Raw genomic sequence first — 23,314 nt, 5'->3', positions numbered from 1 at the left:
TACAATGAAAGATTGGGAACCATCTTTTCAACTACGGTTGTTGAAATTTTCAATAACTTCATTGTTGATAACGATTAGATTGAAGTAAATATGGGTGGATATGCCTTTACTAGAGTAGCAGAGTTGGTGCAAATGGATTTAAGCTAAACAAACTCGATTGTTTTTAGTATCTCATGACATAGTATCTCATTTATTAATCTTTCTGCAACCGCTCTTGATTTGACTATCTCAGGCCACATACCTATTTTATTGTCGGATTCGTGTGTAGACTATGGTCAGAGGTCATTCAAAATTTTTAAATTTTGGATGTGTGAAGATGGTTTTGAAAATTTGGCTCATTCTTCTTGGATCGATGCATAAGTGGAAAATAAGGTTGATGCCACTATAACTTTTAAAAATAAGCTCAAAAATCTTAAGGATGCGATTAAAAATCGATGGGGACTGGAAAAAGAAAAATGTGCAGATTCAAAGAATGTTTGAGTAAATCGGTTACAGGAGCTTGATAAAATCATCGATAATGCTATTGGTTCGGCTACAATTTTGGAAGAAAGAAGTAATGTTGGAGCTACTTTATTATCTTCGGAGAAAAAGAATGGATGAATATTTCTCAAAAGGATAAAATCAATGGGATGTAGAAGCGGATGAGAATTCCAAGTATTATCGTGGAGCTCTTAAGAAAAAAAAAGACAACTTATTGTGAAGGGTGTCAAGCTGTAGGGTTAATGGATTACAAAAGCTTATCGTGTTAAAAAGGAATTTTGTGAACATTATAATCAACAATTTAATAATATAGATGTGGTTCCGGTATAGGAGCTCATGGTTTAGAGAGGTCACTCGTCTGCGTCTATTGAGTTTGAGAAGCCGGTTATGATGGAAGAAGTGAATAAGGCTCTCTAGGAGTGTGGTAGTGACAAAGCTTCGGGAATGGATTGATTTACTTTTTCTTTTATGAAAAAATATTGGGAATTTCTCAAGAATGATATTCTTTACTTCGTGAAGGATGTTCTTCAGAAATCGAGAATTCCCTCGGGATGTAACGTGTCTTTCATTATGATCATTCCAAAGGTGTCTAGCTCGATGATAATTACTGACTTTCGTCCTATAATTCTTATCGATATTCAGTATAAAATCATTATCAAAATTCTTGTAATTCTTCTAGCAAAGGTGGTTGGTGATGTGGTTAGTAGTGAACAGACGACGTTTAATGGTGAATGAAATTATCGAATGACATAAAAGAAAAAGAAAAAAAATGATGATTTTTAAAATTGATTTGGCCAAATGATTCAGTTAGTTGGGATTATTTGGAAATGGTCATTCAATTTATGAAGTTTGCCAACAAATGGCTTTCTTGGATACATTCATGTTTGATTTCGACGAGAGATTCAGTGATGTTAAATGGAAGCCCTTCTACTGTGTTCTCTCTTCAAATAGGTCAAAGGCTAGGAGATCATATTTCTCATTTTCTTTTTATTTTGGTAATGGACGGATTGCATGTTGTTATAGAAGATGCAATTGGAGAAAGTTTGTTTCAAGGGGTTAATATTGGTACAAGCAATTTCAATATTTCTCATTTTTATGTTGATGACATCATAATTCTTGATGATTGGGATAGAAGTAATATGATTAATATGGTGAATATCCTTCAATGATTTTATCTTGTTTTTGGGTTGAAAATAAGTTTACAAAAATCACACATCTTTAGCATTTGAGTTAGGTGGGAGGAGGTAGTGGATTTTCCTCAGATTGTACGGTGTAAACCAGAAAAGTGTCTTTTTATTTATCTGGATCTTCTGGTAGGTCAAAATATGAATAATATTGTTTGTTGGAAACCTATTATCAAAAAAGTTAAGAGCAAGATGTCACCATGGAAGATTGCTACTCTTTCAATTGGACAGTGTTACTAAAGTCAATTTTGGATGCAGTTGGAATTTATTATATGTCACTTTTTTTATGCCGATCATAGTTGCTAACTATTTGGAATCTTGTCGGGCTAAGTTTTTTTTGGGGTGGAGATGATAACCTATGAAAAATTCCATGGGTGAAATGGGATTTGGTTCTTGGCGATTTGTCTCAAGGAGCCTTAAATATTTGGGAGTTTGCCTGCATTTAGTTTCCCCTTAGTCCAAAAATGGAAATGACTTTTTTGTATTCTCATGACTTACTTTGGATTAAAGTAATTTAAGCGATTTATGGTGATAATGGGGGTCTCGATTCCGAGTCTAGATAAAACCGAGGGCAAGGTCCTTCGGCCAAAATCCTTGCTTATTTTTCTCGTCTTGATGATAAAGACATTTTGCCGCATTCGGTGGCAATGAGAAAAGTTGGAAATGGGGCTGCTACTCGTTTCTAGAATGATGTTTGGATTGAGAATCGGAAATTATCTTCTCGCTTACGTCGTCTTTTCGTCTAGAAGTGAATCCAAATTGCTTAATTTCTGAAAGAAAGTCGAGTCTAGGATGGAGTGGTGTGGCGTCGTGATGTTCGTGGAGAAGAGGATACTTCTTAGTTAAATGATTTGAATAATACTATTTTGGATGTAGAATTCAATGATAAGGTGGATAGATATGTTTGGAGTAGAAGAGACGATGGAGATTTTTCTATCTCGTCTACTAGAAGATGGATTGATAAAAAGATTTTGCCAAGTGTTGATATCTCGACTAGATGGAATAGGTATATTCCACGGAACGTCAACATTCTAGTGTGGAGAACTCTGTTAAATAGATTGTCGACTCGATATAATCTTGAAGCTCGTGGAATTGATATGCCTTGTACGTTGTGCCCGATTCGTAGCTTGGATGTCGAGCAGTTGGATTAACTGCTCATCTTTTTGTCAGATGTGAGGTTGCGGCTAGAACTTGGAATGCATGTTAGATTGTTAGATATGTTCAAATTACTCTGTTTCACTCTTATGCAATTATTCGATCGATTAGATAGCTTACGTGGAACCGCAAAAAAAGAGGGGTGTTATTGATGCGGTGTGTTGCACCACGTTATGGTACCTTTAGAGGTATCAGAATGATCAAGTTTTTGAAGGCGGGAAAGATGAGAAAATATACTATTTTCAATGTTATTAGAGATTTTCTTTTCTTTGGGTTAGTAATAGATTTAGAAAAAAAAATGTTTTTCTTTGGAATTGCGGGATGCAATTCCCTTTACACAATTTGTAATTTTTTGTTTTGTTCTCTAGCTTCTTACTAGAGTTTTTTCTTTTTAATATATGGTTGGCTGTTTCCAAAAAGAAAAAAATATTACATATGAAAGTTTTTCAATGTTCTAAAGCAAGTAGACATCAAGTAGGTTAATTAGTTATATCTCATTCTTTATCTGTTTTATCAAGTTTTTCTTTACTAAAACTAGATATGTGTCTGCCCAAAACGGCGATGATAAATAGCTCTTTTGGAAAATAGTTTTTTTATTGGGAAATAATTATTAGATTTTATTATTAGTTATTATTTAATAAAAAATTACCATTTTTAAATAAAATATGTATGTTTAGACTTTATATTTATATTGTCATTTTGCTCAAAATTAATTTTTTTTAATAACCTTCCTTAATTCAAGCCTTCAAATTTTTACAAATATTAATGATTTATTTATATATAATTGATTTGTACAAAAAGTTTTGTATCTTATACCTCTTAAAATTCAAGATATGACTAATATGTTTTATAATATAGTATAAGATAAACCAGGAAGGTGTTTACTTGAGGTATGACAAGGATAAAAATTAATCTACAACCTCTCGTGGAATGTAAATGTGACCAAACATTCTTTCCATCCCAAATAAATGTTTTTTTTTCTTTTTTTTTCTGTCTTTATTGGCAAAAAATTTGTTCCAGATTACAATTATGCTATAGAGTTCTGTTATTTGGTTATTGATATACTAACGTATGCATTTGTTCAATTGATAATAGTAATGAATACATATATGTCTTACAAATGAAAATTATAGGGAAGCATTGAATCACATGAACATACCTGAGTTGGTCATAAAGCTTGAGCAGGAATATCAAGGTTTATTGGGGAAAAAGGACGAAATTGACCCCTGAAATCTTGGACAATTTTTTTCTAATTTTTTGAAATTATAGATTATATGACTATAATTTGCAAAAACTAAATATATTAAAGTACAATGTTGTAGTTATATGGTGCTATTTCTTGCACTTAATTCCATAATGTAATAAGAATGTATCCAAGCGGAATCATGGTTGAAACATAAGGGTAAATTTGAAAATTATAAGTGGCAGGTTTGGCTTTGTTCATCCTTTGATATTTTGTAATTGTTTTTTTCCCAGCCTGTTTCTTGATGGCTGTAGCCTTTTATAAATTATCGCCGGTTCCAAAAGAAATCATTATTTGCTTTCGGTTGTTAATTTTTACATTAACACTTGGGCTTTATTTAATGTGGTAATGAACATGATGCTCTTGGAAATCTGTGTTTTTTGTGGTAGCAGATAAGCATTTGAGATCATCATATACTCGAATTTGAGATCAACATTTGAGCTATAGCATGTAAGCCGCCATATTTTTATAAACAATTGAGATCAACAAATACTCGAATGGATTTTAGTTATGATTGTCATGGTCTTATAAGATTGTAAATGACACCAAACAATTGAGATCATCCATCCTTAGCATATAAGATTGTAAATGACACCAAACCACGAAACCATATTACAACTCTAGAAGTAGAAAGTCAAAAGATTCTTTGATCTAAAACAAAAGATAACAGTCATCATTTCTTCTCTATTTTTTTTATATTGTTTTATTTTCTCTACTTGAGAGGCTAGCAAAATTACAAAAAAAAAAAAAAAAAAAGGATGACCTTTCCTCTATATGAAAGATGGATTAAGGTACACGTTATTTTAATAATTCATTAGAGACAGAATAACACTAGATAAAAGTGGTTCTAGTCAATCCAACTGGTACCCAATTTAACTCGTTATCCAGCCTTCCATTTTATCACGTCTAATAAAGACATTTTCGCTCGAAATATCACAAAGAGGGTTGGTTAAAAAAATAAATGGAGATCCACACAAAAAAAAAAAAAAAAAAAAAAAAGCATTTAGCTTTATTTACATGACAATACAAACAAGACCCATTTTGGAATGAAGACGACACTATTTCACTTTTGAAAATGGTAAGATGTGAGAAAAATGAACTGAAAATTGCATGTTGCAGGAGGCATTTGATTTGATTTCAAGAAACATAGTAAAGAGAATTGGGGAGCTTGAAGGGCCTTCTACCGGTTTCTACTCCTTTGATACTGCTCCACTGGTCTCCCAATATCCCCCATATACGGTAACCATTTTTCACCAACTCTTTCCTTACACCGCCCTTGAATTCCTCAACCTTCTTACATTCGTCTTCTGCACCCCTAATTAATTCAATAAAACAAAATATAAAGTCAGCATCTTTTCAAAAACATGTTATATTCTTCCAACAACTTCTAAGCAAAGTATATCATCCTAGAAGCAAATTAAATGTTCTGCCCCTTCCTGTAGGGGAGAAAGGACTCATTGTTCCTATAGTAGTCCACACCAGATGGTTGGTATAAAAATTAAAAAGCCATTGCCATAAGGAGATCCAAATAAAAACCCACAATGGCCCGCAACCAATGTCCCCATACATATTGGAGTTGAAACTCCCATATTACAAAAGAAAAAGGAAAAGAACGCATTGCATACCTTAGGTAAAGACTCTTCCAACCATGGAAACCAGCATCAACAAGGTTGTCAATAGTAGCATCTCTAAGATACTCTTTCCTTGAAGAAATCAAAATGATTTGCATTCCTCTTCTCTTAATATCATTAAAAAAGTTCCAACTATAATCAATCGCCGTAGCCTTGCCTTGAGCCATCCATCCTTCAAGATCTGTGGCATTCAACTTCTCCCCCCTAATATATAAAAGAAAAAAAAAAAACCATAATTGTATGCCAAGCTGCAAGATTTGTTAATAGTAACAAGATTTAACACTTACCCGTTTCCATGTTTCTTGTAGAAAGGCACAGTTGACAAAAGAGTGTCATCAATGTCAAATATCCAAGCATCCTTGCCATCTTTCTTTATTTCACAATGGGTATTGAGGTAGAGTGTGCATTCTTCTATCGTAGCCTCAGAGTCGGCCTTGAACTGAGCCCCACTCATGTACTTTCCAATGTAATCTGTACACTCAGATGGAACTACTGAAAATTCACGAATGTTGTTTAACTCAACATTTATTCTCCAACTCTCGCAGTAGTTTCTTAGAGAGATTTTGAGGCCGGATTTGGTTTTCTGATTCAAAATATTCCAATCTGCAGATGCTACTAAGAGACTAGCAAGGCACATTGTTGCCACGAAAAGAACAGAACATTTTGCCATTTTTGTTCTCTATGATGATTTAGAGATGGAGATGTGCGTAACTGAGAGTGAACGCAATTTAAATAGGCATAAACGATTATTTTATAAGAATTTGTCACCACATGGGTACCTCTTATATTGTTCCAAACATCAAAATAGTTGTAAATCGCAATGTGCAAATATACAATGCACAAATAATATTGTATGTGGCCAGCTGGCCACATATCATTAAGATTTTTTTCAACGGTATGTATAATAATTTGGAACTTATCTATACACTAAGCAACGACTATATAAAAAGCCATTTTCAAACATCGTGCCTACCATAAATCCTATATAACACCGTGTAAAAGGCTTCCCAGCTCACCAAATTGACATTTTCATTAAATTTTGGAAAAGGCCATATGAATGCAACAAAGACCTTTCTTAAATATTGTCCTTTAAGACTAGTAAAACACAACGGTTTGATGGATCAAAACAGACTGGCTGGATGATTCATATAAACCATTAATTGAAGGATATATTGTAGAAAAAACAAATATTTTACCTTTTTTTTTTATCCATATATGACTATTTTTCTCATTGTTGCCATGTCATCGGGCCATGTATCCAACATGCTAACATGTAATATATAACAATTTAAACTTTATTTATGGTTAATATTTTAGTTTTTTATTCATTATAACCATCCAAAAGAAACCTTTGAATCTTCATATCGGTAATCAACCATTTCTGTAAGGTCCTGATTCTTAGATCCAAACCAGTGATCAAAACAAACAATAACAAGATTAAGTAGAACAAGAAGAAGATGATCAAGCAGTGCACACGTTCATTCACAAAAACGTCCAGTACACCTTGAGTTACACAGTTGTCCGTAAACACTAATAATACGTCACCTCTGACAGACCTGACAAACTGCTATATATAGAAACAGACCAACCGTAAACCAGGTTCACGGCCGTGAACACCTACACAACCGTGAACATACAAAATTAATAGAACCAAACCCTGCCAAGACTTATACATAAGTGACCTAGCCCAAACCACATAAATTTGACCTATCAATCTCCCCCTTGGTTTGGGGCTAGCATTGATCCCCCTTGGTTTGGGGCTAGCATTGATTCAGTCCTTCTCAATGATGAGCACATCAGACCTCCCCTTTGACCCAAGCCACATCTGCTTCTCAATAATCTCAGCAACCATAGCAGTATACTTTTTAGCGGCGGCTTCAAAAATATCTTCAGCAACCTGGATTTGATGTTGAGCCAGATAATGTATATCCCATTTTCCAAATTGAAGCATATCTTTCTTGTCAAATAGTCGAAATACACCTTCTGGGAATCTGATGACAGCGGAAGCTGTGGTTTCATCATAAACCCAGTAAAGCATACTCTTTAATGAACCATCCTGGAAGTTATGCACAACAGGAATTTGTTTCAGTTGCTTAGTGGGAGGCCACCTCACCGTCTGAAAAGGCTCATTAGTCTTTGGATCCATAACATGCGGGAAGCTCTTGATGAAAGACTCAACAGTCTTCATATCAGTAAAGCCCTTCTTCACTTGCTCGTCCAGAAAATGCTTGAAATCTGTTGCTTGTGGATCATTGGAGGGATTAGCAAAGGGAGCATTAGCAAGCACAGACAGATCAACCCTTGTCCATGAATAGAAGTCATGTTTGTCCTTGTAATATTCCACATTTGAACTTTTACGCTTCACAAGCCACAGTTTCAATCGGTCATGAAAGCCCCACGATACAATTCCTGACCGATCACCGTACTTAGTACCAAATTTTTTCTTCTTGAGCTCAGTAACAGTGAGTCGGGGTTGGTCTCCGTGAATGTTCTGATCGGAACTCCTTTTGAACATCCACATTTGTTTCTTAGAAGATGAAGCTTGTTTAGCTCGCTTCAAAGCAACTGAGTGTGGAGCTGGAAGTGGCTCACGTTCAAATCGATCAACAATGTGGGTTGTTCTGACAGCGGGAGGATCAACAGGGGGTCCTTGTTGTGAAGCTTGGGCAAGGTCATCTCTGCCTGGTTCTCCGACAGAAGATTTGAATTTGTCACTAAATTCCACAGCCAGTTTATCCTTGAGGTTGAAGTAACAGGCAGTCAGAGCTCATAGGTGTGTCTGTAAATCATAGATCTGGGTGGTCTTCAGAGAATTATCTACTTTAAGCTTAGAGACTTCAGTTTTGAGGTTGTCAATTAAAATATCTCTCTCAATGATTCTCTGATTTAGCACACCCATTTCTTCCTTCAGCTCTTGAACAGATGGGTCCACCCCCCCTTCGTTGCCTTCCTCAATTGAGATGCCTTTTCCGCGAGGAGGAAGGCCTCTTGTTTCTTGTTCTGCCAAGACCTTTGCAAGCCTCTCAGAGGCGATGTTGTGCGCAGGCCTTGTGGGGGAAGAACCTCCAGGAACTGAAGAGCTCCTAGACTCAAACGTTGTGCTTGGACCTTCTTGGGTCAGAACGATTGGTGTAGTAGTTGTGGTAGGTGGTTGCATTGGTGGTTCTTGATTTCCAACATACACTCCCGGTCTCGGGTCAGCTCACCTCCTTTTCAGTGGAGGCTGAGAGGCAAACGACATCACAAGATCACTCTCAGTTGGTAAAGAAGATGGAATAGCAACATGAAGGGGAGGAATCCTTGATGCTGCCTCCATATAAATTGAGGTGTCGGCCATCTGATTTGAAGAAGAATGAGGCAATGCTTCTTGAACGTCACTAACTCCCCCTTTCTCTGTTGCCGGTTGAGCAACTTCATGGACAAAGTTGAAGAAAGAATCAAGATCTTCAGTTGTTGGGTTGTACTCATCATGCTCAAAGTTGAATGGAAAGTCATCATCATTAAATCCAGATAATTCACCACCTAAACTTGTGTCTTTATCATAATCTCCCTCTACAATGTTCTCCATTAATCCTTTCTTAACATCACTTTCCTCAACATCATCATTCGCATCATCATCATCATCATCTACCTGAACATGCTCTTCGGAAACTATGGCGACAGGAGCAACTGGCTCTTCTTCTCTTTCAGAAACAGAGATCACATCATCTTCCATCTCCACATGATCTGAAGAGCTTTCGGTTGCTGATTCATTACCAACTTCAGCAAACATTCCGAACTTTACCAATGGAAACAAGCCCTTAAACATAAACTTCCCTTTTCTGTTCAGTTTCATAAGTCCAAACGTGTTTGAGCCAAGGGATTTCACATCAAGGGTTTCTCTGTTTTTCTCAATTTCTGGGTGTTTGAAGTTTAAGATTAGTTGCAGGAATCTTGGGTACATGAGAAACTTCTCCTTATACTTTCCTTCAACATTCCCAACCATTTCATTCAGAATGAATTTCGAAAAGTTGAATTCAAGACCCATAGCAAGAGCTGCAATTGCACACGTGTTCAGCAAGGAAATTTCATCAGCCCCAGATCTCCTACCAGAAATACAACTCACGAACACGTGAGATAGAAACCTCCAGTAGGGTGGTAACAGCTTTTTGATGGTTGGAGGAAACACTCCTTCATATCCCATTTGTTCAAGGATAGCTTCAGTTTGATCCATTGAAATCTCAGTCGGAAAACCTGGCTGATCATCAATTTGCAGAACCTCTTGAATGATCTGTTCCGTCACCAAAATCTTCTTTCCTTTGACAGTAGCCTCTAAGGATACAGAATCATTTTCACCCCTTTGTACCGCAGCAGTGCTCCAGAAATCCTTGATTAAGCTTTGATAAATGACAGGGCTGGAAGTGAGAGCATGAACAAGGCAGCACTTCTTCAAGCCATGAACCATGGACTTGAAATCATTGTGATTTGCAGGTGGATCGACCAGGAAAACAGCCAAGTTGTGAACATCAGCAAACTTTAAGTTAGCCATTTCTTTGATCTGCACTTAACCAAGCCAAGTGAGAAAACCATTGATTTAAACAATTAAAATTAAGGTTTACTCATTAAACAATTTAACTAGGCTTTAATTGATGATTAAGTGTTGGAAAATTAAACATGTCCAAAAATTGGGGTTCACGGTTAGAAGGTGGTCCACAGCCGTAAACGGGTTCACGACCGTGAACCCTTCAATGGTTGTAAACCCTTCAAAGGTCCGTGAACCATTCATCGGAGCCGTGAACGCCGAACAGTCAATTTTCTTCGATTAAACCCTCGATTCACGGTCGATTTTCGGTTAGATTTGCATGATGGTGATCGCAATGAGCATACCTACAAGTAGCAACAAACAATTTCACGAAACAAAACACGAGATTTTGAGATAAATCGATGAACTGTAGAGAGAGAACTATGAGGGGTTCACGGCCATATTCAGAAAGTGAGAGTGAAAAGGGTGAAATGCCGTGTACTCCTCCTTTTATACCTGGACCAAACCCGGTCCATCACCCATGGGCTGCAACCCAAGATGCCTCAAATCCAAGAAGCTTCAAATGCAAGCCCAACACTTAATGTTTTTTTTTTAATAAAACACTTAGAGGACCAAAAAAAATAAAAAATAAAGTTAAACAAATTCTAAAAAATTAAACTGAACTATTTTTTTTAATTAATTTTTTTAATTTTTTATTTTAATTTTTAATTTTTATCAAGATAAAAATAAAAATAAAAATAAAAATAAAAATAAAAATAAAAATAAAAATAAAAATAAAAAATAAACATAAAGATAAACCCTAAACCCTAAACCCTAAAATAAACAAGGATTGTTAAAAATTGAATAATAGCTATTCACAAACATAAATTGTTCGCATTAGTGGTAGAAATCATTTATGACTTGAGAAATGTCGAATCTCTCATTGATGAGCTTTTATTGATGGTTTGTGGAAAATCCATCAAATACCAAGATGCTATGTCAGATCTCGAATCTGATAAATGACTTAGAGTCATGAACATGAGATGTAATCCATGTATGAGAATCAAGTATGGGCTTGAATAAAATTTGTCCCTATAGCAAGGATATAAGGAGTAAATAATTCTTTTAGAAAGAATAAATTACATGGATAACCATACACATTTAAAGCAAGACTTGTAGTAAAAGGATTTTCTCATACTCATGGCATTGACTATTATCCTCATCATACTCATGACATTGACTGTGATCAAACCTTTTTCACAGGTAGCTATAATTAGATCAACAAGGATATTATTTGCTATAAATTCATATTCTTAATATGATATATAGTAAATAGATTTCAAGAAAGACCGCTTTTCTTAAAAGACATCTACTGGAAGATATCTATATAGATTAGCCTGGAGGTTTTCTTGATCCATGTTATCCTAACAAAATGAGTAGAGAATGAGATCCACTTGTGAATATAAAGCAAACATCTTAATGTTGCAATCATCATTTTATGTAAAACCACAAGGTGTGTTTTTATATCAAAATGAATAGAACATATGTGTTTACTAAGAACTAGTGGGAGCATAGTGAAATTCCTAATCTTATATGAATGAGACATACTTAATCATTTGAAGTCACATTCTGACTAAGCAAGGTCGTTTACACCTTGACTCGGAAAGTGTTTCTAAAATGAAAGACTTAGGAAGGAAAGGATACATTCTTGGAATGTAAAATCTATAAGGGATAGATAAAATGAATGTTAAAGGTTTCATGTCCTTATACATATATTGACAATATCTTGAAAGGGATCAAGACACAAGATTCTTTTGGAGAATTCTTGGCATTGTCATATGGCATCATTTTGAGCTAGCCTCAAAAGTACATAACTCATAGGTTTGAACTAGATAAAATGATTTATCTTCTATTTTCTTGGAAAATGAATTCATCGTTTACGCCATATTATATATAGGACAGGGTATTTTATCATGCTGTAAGCATGTCATAGGATACTAATTGAATACATGGTTAAGTCACTGGATGACTAAGAGAGTATCCTAAGAGTACTTTAGAAGAACTAAAAGAATGTATATGAGACAATCAGTTTAGAAAGGATCTTTATGGGAAGAGCTACACAAGATGTTAATTTCTAAACAGATATAAATAATTATGAATTATAATTGGTTTTTGACTTCATTATGGAATAAAGGGAAAGTTTTGTTGGAATAAGGTCCAAGCAAAACATAATGATACAATCTGCTACAAAATAAGAATACACTACTTTAGAAGTTTAATTTCAAATATGATTGGATGAATGAGATCATTGAAAAACCATGTTGATTTCTACCATTCAAAGATCACATAGAAATCTTTGTGACTTCGAGAGTATACTTAATCAAGCTAAGAGACTCTATGTCACGAGAGAACGCCGACCATGTTCTCCAAGATATTTAACTATACTTAGAGTAAAGTTAAGTATGGAGATGATAGTATTCACATAATTCAAACAAATTAAATTTCGTCAGATCCATTGATAAAGGCATAGCTAAGTATGAATGGTCACAATTCAGCTATAAGACTTTATTATTCTAGAAATGGGTTTTTGATTTGGATTTAGTATTTGGATATTGGAACATTATAACAACAACTATTAGATAATGTTATGATATATTGGGATATAGTCAGCACATTAATATTTGTTGTGTTCTATATTAACATGTTTAATCCATGAATAGTGTTATTATTCTAAAGGTTCATAGTCGGTTATAATTGTGGGAGCAATTATAAAGTAAGACTAATATGAATTGGATTGGTTGACTTTCACTAGATGAAAGTAGGCAAGTGGATGTAACCAAGTTTCATAGGTACTTGTTAGAGAACTAGTATTGAACTGACCCGCATCAAGATCATCTCATGGATCGCTATCGTGAATGATACTTGATTAAAAGGTACTATCTTTGTATCCTTAACACCTGAGATACATAATGGGACTTAAGTGTAGGGAGTACTTGTAACACCCATAAAATTCATGCCAAATTTAAACTTTTAAAACATTCAAAATACTGATAGTTATTACAAAAAGGTTTTCCAAAATAGTTTAATATCAGAGTTCCCATAAATCATAATCATAAACCGAGGAAGTGTACGGTCACGCCTTCGCCTTCCTGCGGTCAGCCGTTATACCTGAAACAATAATCGATAAATGTAAGCTCGAAGGCTTAGTGAGTTACCCCCAAAATACCAACCTCATATAACCATAATCATATCATATCAACAATTACAGAACAGCCATGCATATCGAGTCTACCGTGTGACTGGTCCGCCCGCACCGGGCCTTCAGTCCACCTGGTCCACTCTTTGAGTCTACAGTATGAATGGTCCGCCCACACCGGGCCTTCAATCTATCTGGCCCACTCTCCGAGCCTCGGCACGTCTGGACCGCCCTCTCGGGGCCTTCAGCCTATCCGGACCGCTCGCCAGGCCTTCGTCCTGACTATGTGCCCTCCCGGGTCTGCATTCTATCCAGTCCGCCCTGGGTATGTTGGCCTACAGCACAAAGCAGGACCCGCCTCAACCCAACCCCCCCCCCCCCCAATCAAAACAACCATGTGCACATATAACAGATAATCACATAACAGTCTATAGACAAACAACCGATCTAACAGATCATATAGCATAGCAACATCCTATAACCAGGATGTCGACCTAACCGGTTACTAAACACAATACCGTCCTAACTACCAGGACGCAGATCTAACATATCAATAAACATATCATGCAAATACCCGAATACAAATCCGATAAAGGGTCGGCCTTGGTGCCGTAGACCCTGTTGATATAGTGAGGATAACTCACCTAGTAAGTAGCTCGGAAGGTAGTGTCAAACTCCTCCAAATATAGCTCCAACTCCAACACCTATATTCACCAATGTCCTTGCTATAAATATCCAATTTATCAAGATACCCTCATAAGTCAACTAGTCAACCCCTGGTCAAAGTCAAAGTCAACTGTCAAGGTCAACAGTCCATGTTGACCCTAACTCGCCGAGTTCCTTGCATAACTTGCCAACCCGCCGAGTCACTCGTGTGACTCGTCGAGTTCCTAGTGTCAGTGGCCGTAACTCCTTGGCCAACTTGCCAAGGTTTCCCTTTTACAACTCGTCGCGTTCATACGTGTCCAAAAGGTTGGGAAAACCCTCGCCGACTCGCCAAGTCACTCGGCTGACTCGCCGAGCCCACTGCAACCTTCATCGGACTCGCCGAGTCGTTCATACAACCCGCCGAGTCTACGACAATATTCATTGGACTCGCCGAGTTGTTCATACAACTCGCCGAGTCTCTTCAGTCCTTTATTCATACAGACGATTTTTAAGACATGCTAAGGCTCCAAATTGTAGATCCAGCTTCCCAATGCATGTTTATCACGTAAAGTTGCAAACTTTACGTGCATGCAAGGCTCTAATGACTCATAATGCCGAAACTAAACTTGAAATGGAGTTTAACTCAAAAGGAAGGGTTCATGCTTGCTAAAGCTGGAGACTTTATGGCTCTAGAGTCCAAGATGAGCTCATATCTGAAGTGGCAACTTCAAATCCTATCCCATACCCGAAAATGGTTATCACCCATGCTATAAAATCCCTAATCTTCAACATGAAGAGATCTAAGAAGAACAAGGTCAAGGTAACAACTTGTTACCTTCAAATGATGCTAAACTGAGGTAGACTTCATATCCACACAAGCTCCTTGATGCTAGCCACTTGTTCTTCAAGTTCCTCTCTCTCTAAGAATCTTCTTCCAAGGTTTGAAACACACAAATGGAGCATACACAAACGTATTAGGGATTTGCTGAACTCTCTAGAGGCTGCAAAGGGAGGCTAAGGGGCGAATGATCCTTTAAATAGGGTGCAAAACCCCGGAATTTAGGGTTTCATCCTCCAGCTCCTACTCGTCGAGTCCCTTCTTGGACTCGGCGAGTAGGTCACTTAAGTACGCGGCCTAACCCGCTGCTACTCGACGAGTCAGGAAACCAACTCGTCGAGTAGACCTTGAATTCCTGAGAATTTATCACCATAAATTGATATTCGAGAATCGGGGCGTTACAGTACTATGCTTTGAAATGGTCAAATGTTGTTCCTTAACCGGGCAGTTATAAAAGCCATTTTCAGGTATGGTGTGAACTATGCAAGAGGCTTATGTAGTCAAGATGGGATTTGTTCCTCTTATGTGTTGAGAGTTAGACATCTAAGGCGCCTTACCAAAAGTTGGACAACTAATGAGATTGATCGCGATCCGAATCTCATGATTCAACATAATGTCTGTAGCAAAGGGATAACTAATAAACTTACCTTATACACCAATTGTAACTTTGAGCTTTTTGGGAATTGGGTGTTAAAAGAATGGCACAAACAGTCGTATGGTCTTAGGGGCAGTTAAATGTTGCTAGACGTTCACCACTGTCTATATCAGTCTAATATGAGTCTTGCGCAAGTGGGAGATTGAAAGGTCCAGTATGCTCAAGAGTCATATTAAAGTGATATTGTTAAATAACATATGATACTAATGGGTCACACTAACAACAACTTGATACAATTGATTATTTATTAGAAATTGGTTTTAATAAATATATTCAATAAAACTCTTATAATTAAATTCGAAATTATTTATTTCATGGAAATAATAAATTCCATTAGCAAATAACTTAATATGTATCATATGGTATGATTTATAACTCATGTACAAACTTTTGGACTACTTGAATCCTTTTGTATTTTTCCTAAAAGACAAGGTTTATATTTTATAAAAGAGTTTATAAAAGTTTGACTTTCTTTCTTCTTCTTTATGCAATTTTCGAGATATGCATAAAAAGAAGAAGTGTATGACTTGTCTAATCATGCTTTAAAGGCATGGGAGACATGCTTATGACAATGGGGACAAGTTTGCTTAAAGTGCTAAGGACTAATGGTTAATAACTTCACTTTATGCATATAAATAAGAGAGCTTGCACTTAGATTATTTGTTCATTCATTCCTTGATGCAAAATCCGAATCCTCTCTTCCCTCTCCCTTTCTCTCTAGTTTTGGTTAGAAAACTTGAAGAACACTTGCATCTTCAAGCCTTCTTTAAGTTCATATTGGTTATGAAATTAAAGCTTAAGGGTTTAAGAGTTTTGGACTAGTATCTACACCAAGTTGGGTCATTGTTGGTGTCTCAAAGGTTCCACATTCTTCATCAACTTCCAAGCCTCCCATGAGGACCCAAAGAACTACAAAGGTTGTTATTTCTTCATCCTTTTATAGTTGGTGTTTTAATCTTTCTATAACTTGCAAGAAGATCCTTGGTAGGTATAAAATGTTTATGTTATTTCAAAAATTAAAGTCTTCTGTTGCCATATTTTAAAGTTTTTGAAACTATTTTTGAACTAAAACTCAATAATGTGAACATGGAACCATTTCACTCGGTGAAGGACGTTGTGGATTCTGTTTCTCGGTGGGGGATGTGCCAAAAAAAGAGAATGCTTCTCTTGGCAATCTATTATGGAACATTATGGAATATTTGGAAATCAAGGAATGAAAGAGTTTTTAAGAATCACCGGCTACCACCGGATAAAGTTGTTGATATTACCAAATCAATGACCTATCTCTGGGTGAAAAACAGTGGAAAAATTGATCGGACGGATTAGGCAACATGGTCTCAATGCCCATTGTCTTATTAAATATTTCAATTTCAGTCCTAGTCTCTTTGTTTTTTTTCCTTTTCTTATGCTAATGATGGACTATTATAAGCCACTAATTGTGGCGGGTTATTTTTCTCATGTCTATTAATATATATCTTATTGGCCGGTTCTAAAAAAAATTAGTACCTGTAACATGGTAAATTTCAATTGTGACTTTGATTTTATGCTATGTACAAATAAGTTCTTGAACAATTAGTCTAATGACATAATTTACTATATTGAGTTCTAACATGTTTACTTTTTTTTAACATTTTAAGAGTTGTAAACTATATTAATGACTTAATATTAACATATTTTTCTAATTTGGTTTTACTTTTAGACTACCTTCATTGTTCCCAATCGAAACAAACTATTAGCTTTAGATATATATGGAACGGAAAAATGTTAAATGTTCTTTTAAAAACCCTAAGGTCCTATTTGTTGTATTAAAAAAAGATATTGAGTAAACTAACCATTATAAATGAGTTTTTTCTTAAGAAAATAACCATTTTTCGGTTTTTGAAAAATGACAACTTACTCCCGATTGTCTCATTCCGGATTTGATCTTCAAATTTCAGAGTTCTTTTTTGTTTTTTTCCAAAGAAATCTCTCTGCTTGTGTTTGAAATATCTGTTTCAAAGTGTTTAATGTCACAATTTTTTAATCTTATGTCTGATTTCATGTCCTAATATTGTATATAGTTCACATTCATTATATTTGTTTAAGTTTTTGTTAGATTTAAGTTTTTATTGAAATTTCAGAACTTTTAATCAAATTTCGGCTTTGTTCTTAAAATTTCGGAGTTTTTGAGACAACCAGTGTTTACTCATGTGTAGTTGTATGTTGCATTGTCTAGAGTTAAAAGTAAAGATGGATTAAAAAATATTAATTTTAGACAATGACGGTAACTTAGTAATATGACATCAAATGCTGAAGTACTTACTTATTCATCATTTCTTTAAAATATGTCAATAGTTTTCTTTTATAAGTAAATTTGAAGTACTTACTTATTTATCATTTCAGTCATATTTATTTCGAAATTTTACTTTAAAATGGTTAATGTTTAGACCTTTAAATTAACTTTTTTTAATCAACTCATATAGTATACAAGTCTCACAACCAGTATTCAATAATAAATGGATTAACCAGTAAACTTAGAGTTGCTATAGATGTAGGTGCTATAAAATATATGAATCAGAAAATTCAAAACAAATATTCGAAATTCTTATCGAAAGGTATATAAGAAATTTTGAATAATTTTTCTAATCATATATGAATAGTCATTGTATAAAGTTTCTAATATGTCAGATGTCCAAAATCCAAAATATATGATTTTGTAACATAGTTTTTGTTAGATTTGCATATCCACAAGTCCGAAGTTTAAGCACCTTGATAGATGACATTTTATGCATCTTTTATAGTAGATTTTAGTAGTGTTTTGCATCATATTTCATGTTATTTCATGTGCATTAGCTTAAATAATGTTCAGCTCATGTCTTTCGTTAGAATTCCCGTACTGCTAATGTTTTGATGTCATTTTCAGATAATCCGAGTGGAGCAGTACTTTGGGAGCAGTTGTGGATGTGTTTGATGGAGCATTGGAGCTACTTGGAACTTATAAAGGATGTTGAGGAATGCTTGGAAGCTAAATTGGTCAAGGAAAAACAAACATTTTGCGTGAAAGACCACAAATTCGATTTGGTTTCTTCATGAATTTGATCGTGTGAAGAGTTTGAGGATTGCTTGCCTTAATTTGATGTTCTATGAAGAAAGTAAAAAATTTGATCAATTTTTCCTCTAAAATTTGATTGTGTAAACATGTCGCAGTTCATAAACTCGTCAGAAATCAGTTTATAGCCAAATACGATCGTATTCCTAAACAAAATCGACCGAATTTTTTGCTTTCTTGCTCCAGAAGTTACTGGCTCGCATATAAAATCGACCTCTATTATCAGTTTGAAGCTTAGACATTCGTAGACGACGAAAAACCCTTATGAAGGCGAATTCTGATACTTTTCATCACTTTCTGAAGATCTGAAGGCTGTAGATTATCTCATACATTTAGATTAGTAAAGATTAGTCATTTAGTTTCTCTTTTCATTAGTTTTAATTCAATTTTAGCCATGTTTGGCTAAAACCCTAGTTTTTAGTTCGCAAAAGACTACTAATTTTTATGTGATCAATCGTCAAATTTGGTTTTCATTGTGTGATTCTATTTGGTAATTTTAGTTTTGTGCTTAATGAATGTTTGATTTTGATTCTTGTTAGTATGATCATCTAGCTAGGGTTTAATCATTCCAGCTAATCAGTTGTTGAAATCCGTAATTGTTTTGACAATCTGTAGTAAGTAACAAGTAATAAATCGGTTCTATATTTTGATTTGACTTTATTATAAACTGAAATTCCATATATTAACGCTTCCGAGCATGTGAGAAGTATTGGATATTAATGGGAATTTTACACAGACTTAATGCAGCTTTTCTGAATCTAATAAGAGCTTGTTTAATTAGATTAGTAAAAAGTTAGGGTTAACTGAAGAGCTTGTTTTGGTTAATTAATTAAGTAAAAGAGAATTTACTAGAGTCTGTTAGTTTTTTTTTTCGGTAGCAACTTAAATATAACATATTTTGAATAACCAGGTCTAGATTGGGTGCATGATTAGGAAAGTCACAGCAAAACTGAATTCGTTTTTATTTACTGAATTCTCTTTAGTTATTTTCACTTCTATTTTAGTTTTAATTAATAATAAAAAATCCACCTTTTTCATATTTTCTATTTTATGACTAGTATGTGCCTTACGCAAAAAGGCATTGACCATTAGGTTGTGCCTGAGGATTCGATCCTGCTTCCCTTTGCTACCCATTAGTGCAACCGAGCAGTGAATATTTTATTTTTTTAAATCGTGCACGACAGCGGTTTAAGAATTGGCGTCATTGTCAGAGAAACAGTATTGTTAATAGTTTGTATGCCAAGATCTTCGCGTACAGGTACACCACCAGAGTTTTATCCAAAAATTGATAAATCTACAAGCAAACTAAAGAAAGAAGCAGCAAAACAAAAGAAATCAGTTGGTTTCTTTGGTTCATCATCTTCTCTAGCCCCAGAAATCACCACACTGTAAGGCAGTCCCTTGTGGAACGAACCTGAACCCATTTTTTCCTTATTCCCAAAATCACGCTCATCCCCACCTTCCAACAACCCATACAAAAAATACTCACCAACACCATCAGTTAAATCCGAAAATATCAAATTGTCTGATTTAGATTCTGAAAAATCAGTTTTCCAGAAGCTCAGAACTTTGAATTGAAGTCCGGTTTAATCTACATGCTTCCTACTTTCCGAGGCCTTAAGTACGAAGACCCGCACAAATTTCTCAAGGAGTTTCAGGTTGTCTGTTCTAGGATGAAGCCACATGCTATTACAGAAGACATGTTCAAGTTAAGGGCATTCCCCTTTTCAGTCCAGGATGCAGCAAAAGAATGGTTATACGATCTCCCTTCTGGGTCTATCACCACATGGAACGAGTTAAAAAAAATATTTGTGGAAAAATATTTCCCAGAAGAAAAAGTGTATAATTTACGTAGAGAAATCCTCGCCATAAAACAGGGAAAAAGAGAAGCGATCCACACCTACTGGGAGCACTTCAAGAAGTTACTGGTCTGGTGCCCGCAACATGGGATTAGTGATTACCATCTTTATCTGTGCTTCTCGTGAAGGTCTAACACCTATGGAGAGGCGACTAAAAATGCTTCAAGTGGAGGTTCACTTGCAGATATGACGTCAACTAAAATCCGGGCGTGAATAGAAAAGTTGGCGATAGAATAAAAACATTCTGCAAATTATGAAGAATGGTACCCCGATCATCCAAGAGGAGTAAAAGAGATCAACAATTCCTACCTCGAATCTCAGATTTCAGAATTGATGAAAGTTATTCTTTTATTGACAAAAGAAAAAGGAGTCGAGAGAAAAGTCAAAATGTAACGTCTGGTTTATAATATATTCATTTTAGTAGAGCTACTCGACGAGTTGGGATCCCCAGACTCATCGAGTAGAAACGAGATTTGGACATGGGGTTTTAAGCTATCTACTCGACGAGTTGAGAGCCCTCGACTTGGCGAGTAGGTCTACCAGAGTGAAACCCTAATTTCGGGGTTTTACACCTTATTTAAGCATCTTAATCCCCCACCATATGGCCTCATTTCCAGCCTCCAAGTCCCAAACCCTAATCCAAGAAACCCTAGAGCTTTGTGTGAGCTTGTGAGCAATTTTGAGTGATCATTGTGTGTTCTTGAAGCTTAAGGAAGAAGAAGGAGCTAGAAGGTTCAAGGAGAAGATAGTAGATCCAGAGACTTCCTTCCATCCTCGTCATTTTCTGGTAATCAAGTCTCTAGTTTGTCTATTAGTTCATTAGATCTCCTTATTTCCACTTTTTGAGGGTTTTGGTCCAAGAAGTTTAATCCTTGGGAAATGGATGTCCCAAGTGACTTACCTTTCAGATCTAGGATCTAGAAGGGGTTTCATGGCATAAAGGTGTAAACTTTATGAACATGGAAGCCCCATGCAAGCTTAAAGACGTTATTATGGCCTTTTAAGCCCCAAAAGGCCATGCATGGAAGTAAAGTCTGAGACTTTACGTGTTCACTTGGTGTCTAGGACCTAGATCTTGGTTTTCATGTGCTTTGGTTTGGGGTAATAAGGTTTTTGGACAAAGATCTATGTCCTAAAGAGCTAGGGTTTGAGCTAAACCCATTAAGAAGGACTATTGACGGGTAAAGTTGGAAACTTTACCCTTAAAAGGGCATTTCCAGTATGTAGATGAAGTAAGGACTTGGGATCTGGAGAGTAGAGGATTAATTTGTTAAGATGACCCAAACAGACAAAGGAACTTGTCGAGTCCATAGAGGAACTCGACGAGTTGAGTCGTGTTGTCCCATTTCAGCTTAAGGTAGAACTCGATGACTCCGTGAAGGAACTCGACTAGTTGATTCGCCAAATCGCGAATATGAGTAGCCAGGGAACTCGGCGAGTCGGGGGTGACTCGACGAGTTAGATCGCGATTTCAGGGTTCTAGGACTCGGCGAGTTGATGGAGCAACTCGGCGAGTAGGTTCGACCCAGAATGTTGGCTTTGACCCGAATGTTGACTTTGACTAGGGGTAAAATGGTCATTTTACCCTTAGAAGGATTCTCAGTTTTTGACTAAGTGATTATTGTGATAATGATAGCTGGGGAGTCGTTAGAGCAGCCATCAGATATTCCTCACTCGAGATTTCAGCAGCCAGCTTGAGAGGTGAGTCCTCTTCCAGTAGGAACGGATCTAAGGCACCAAGGTCGGACCGTTTATGTATGTTAGCATATGTCGGACTTCGGTCCGATGTCGGGGTTAGTCCGATGTATGATGTTATGTGAGTATGTGTATGGTATGTGGTAGTTTGGGGAGACTCACTAAGCTTCGTGCTTACAGTTTTCAGTTTTAGTTTCAGGTACTTCCACTAGCAAGGGGAAGAGCTCAGGATGACTACATGACACACACCACAACTTTTAGCCTTGGATGTTTTGACTCTGATGTTTTGACATATGATTTTGATATATTGACAGATGTTATGATATTTTTGAGATACACGATTTATGACTTTTATATGATGAATGATACTTACGGTTTTTATTATATTTAAAATGAAAATTTTGGACTGTATTTTTGGGATGTTACACAAAACCTGTGAGATATGCTTGAAGAATGGACACCCAACAGATATCTGCCCAATGATGTAGGAAGACACTGAAGTTGTTCAGGCCATTGGAGCTTATCAAGCATAGCAACATAGATAGTTTGACCAGTCTCGCAATAATCAAACTTGGGCAGGATTCCAGAATAACAGCAACTTTCAGCAGAGGCCCCAACAAAATTTCCAACAGAGACAATAGTACCAGCAGCCACCTAGGTTCCACAATCCTGCTTTTGATCATAATCAGCAACAACCACTTTTCAACAACAAAATTCACATCAGCAATCTGGCAATTCCAGCGTAGTGTAACATCTGGTTTGCAGGTATTTCCATTTTATTCCTTGGTTTAATTAAAGTTTGCACATTTGGCCCTTATAACAAAAGCCTTGCACTTCAGCCCGTACATTTGCGTATGTGAGGTACGCGCAGCGTACATGATCAAGCCATGGATCGCGGGATGCATGCTAGTACGTTGGGCGTACATATGGTATGCGGGTCGTACTAGCTCAACTCCTAAACCATAAATTTAAGGGGTTTCTCCCTATTTAATCCACTTTATGCCTCCCTTGGACATTTCTTATTAGCCTACACTCCTTACAAACCCTAATCTCGAGCCTAAGCCTTGTGTGTGAAGATTTTGAAGCTTGTTAGTGATTTTGGTGCTCTCTTGTTGAAGAAGAAGACTTTTGAAGAAGGTGG

General features: G+C 36.1%; 1 protein-coding gene across 1 annotated transcript; it reads right to left on the bottom strand.

The window, feature by feature from the left end:
* Positions 1-4,894: 4,894 nt before the first annotated feature.
* LOC145122710 (acid phosphatase 1-like) lies at positions 4,895-6,443 on the bottom strand. The gene is made up of 3 exons (XM_079058277.1): positions 5,981-6,443; positions 5,688-5,897; positions 4,895-5,377 (listed from the first exon to the last, which is right to left on the bottom strand). The coding sequence occupies exons 1-3, from the start codon at positions 6,361-6,363 to the stop codon at positions 5,200-5,202; spliced, it is 771 nt and encodes a 256-aa protein (XP_078914403.1). The 5' UTR covers positions 6,364-6,443; the 3' UTR covers positions 4,895-5,199.
* Between the last annotated feature and the right edge of the window lie 16,871 nt (positions 6,444-23,314).

The sequence above is a fragment of the Lactuca virosa genome, chromosome 6, assembly GCF_052849685.1.
Source record: "Lactuca virosa cultivar CGN04683 chromosome 6, Lactuca_virosa_CGN04683_v6, whole genome shotgun sequence".
Taxonomy (NCBI): Eukaryota; Viridiplantae; Streptophyta; class Magnoliopsida; order Asterales; family Asteraceae; genus Lactuca; species Lactuca virosa.
This window is presented reverse-complemented; position numbering and strand designations above follow the sequence as displayed.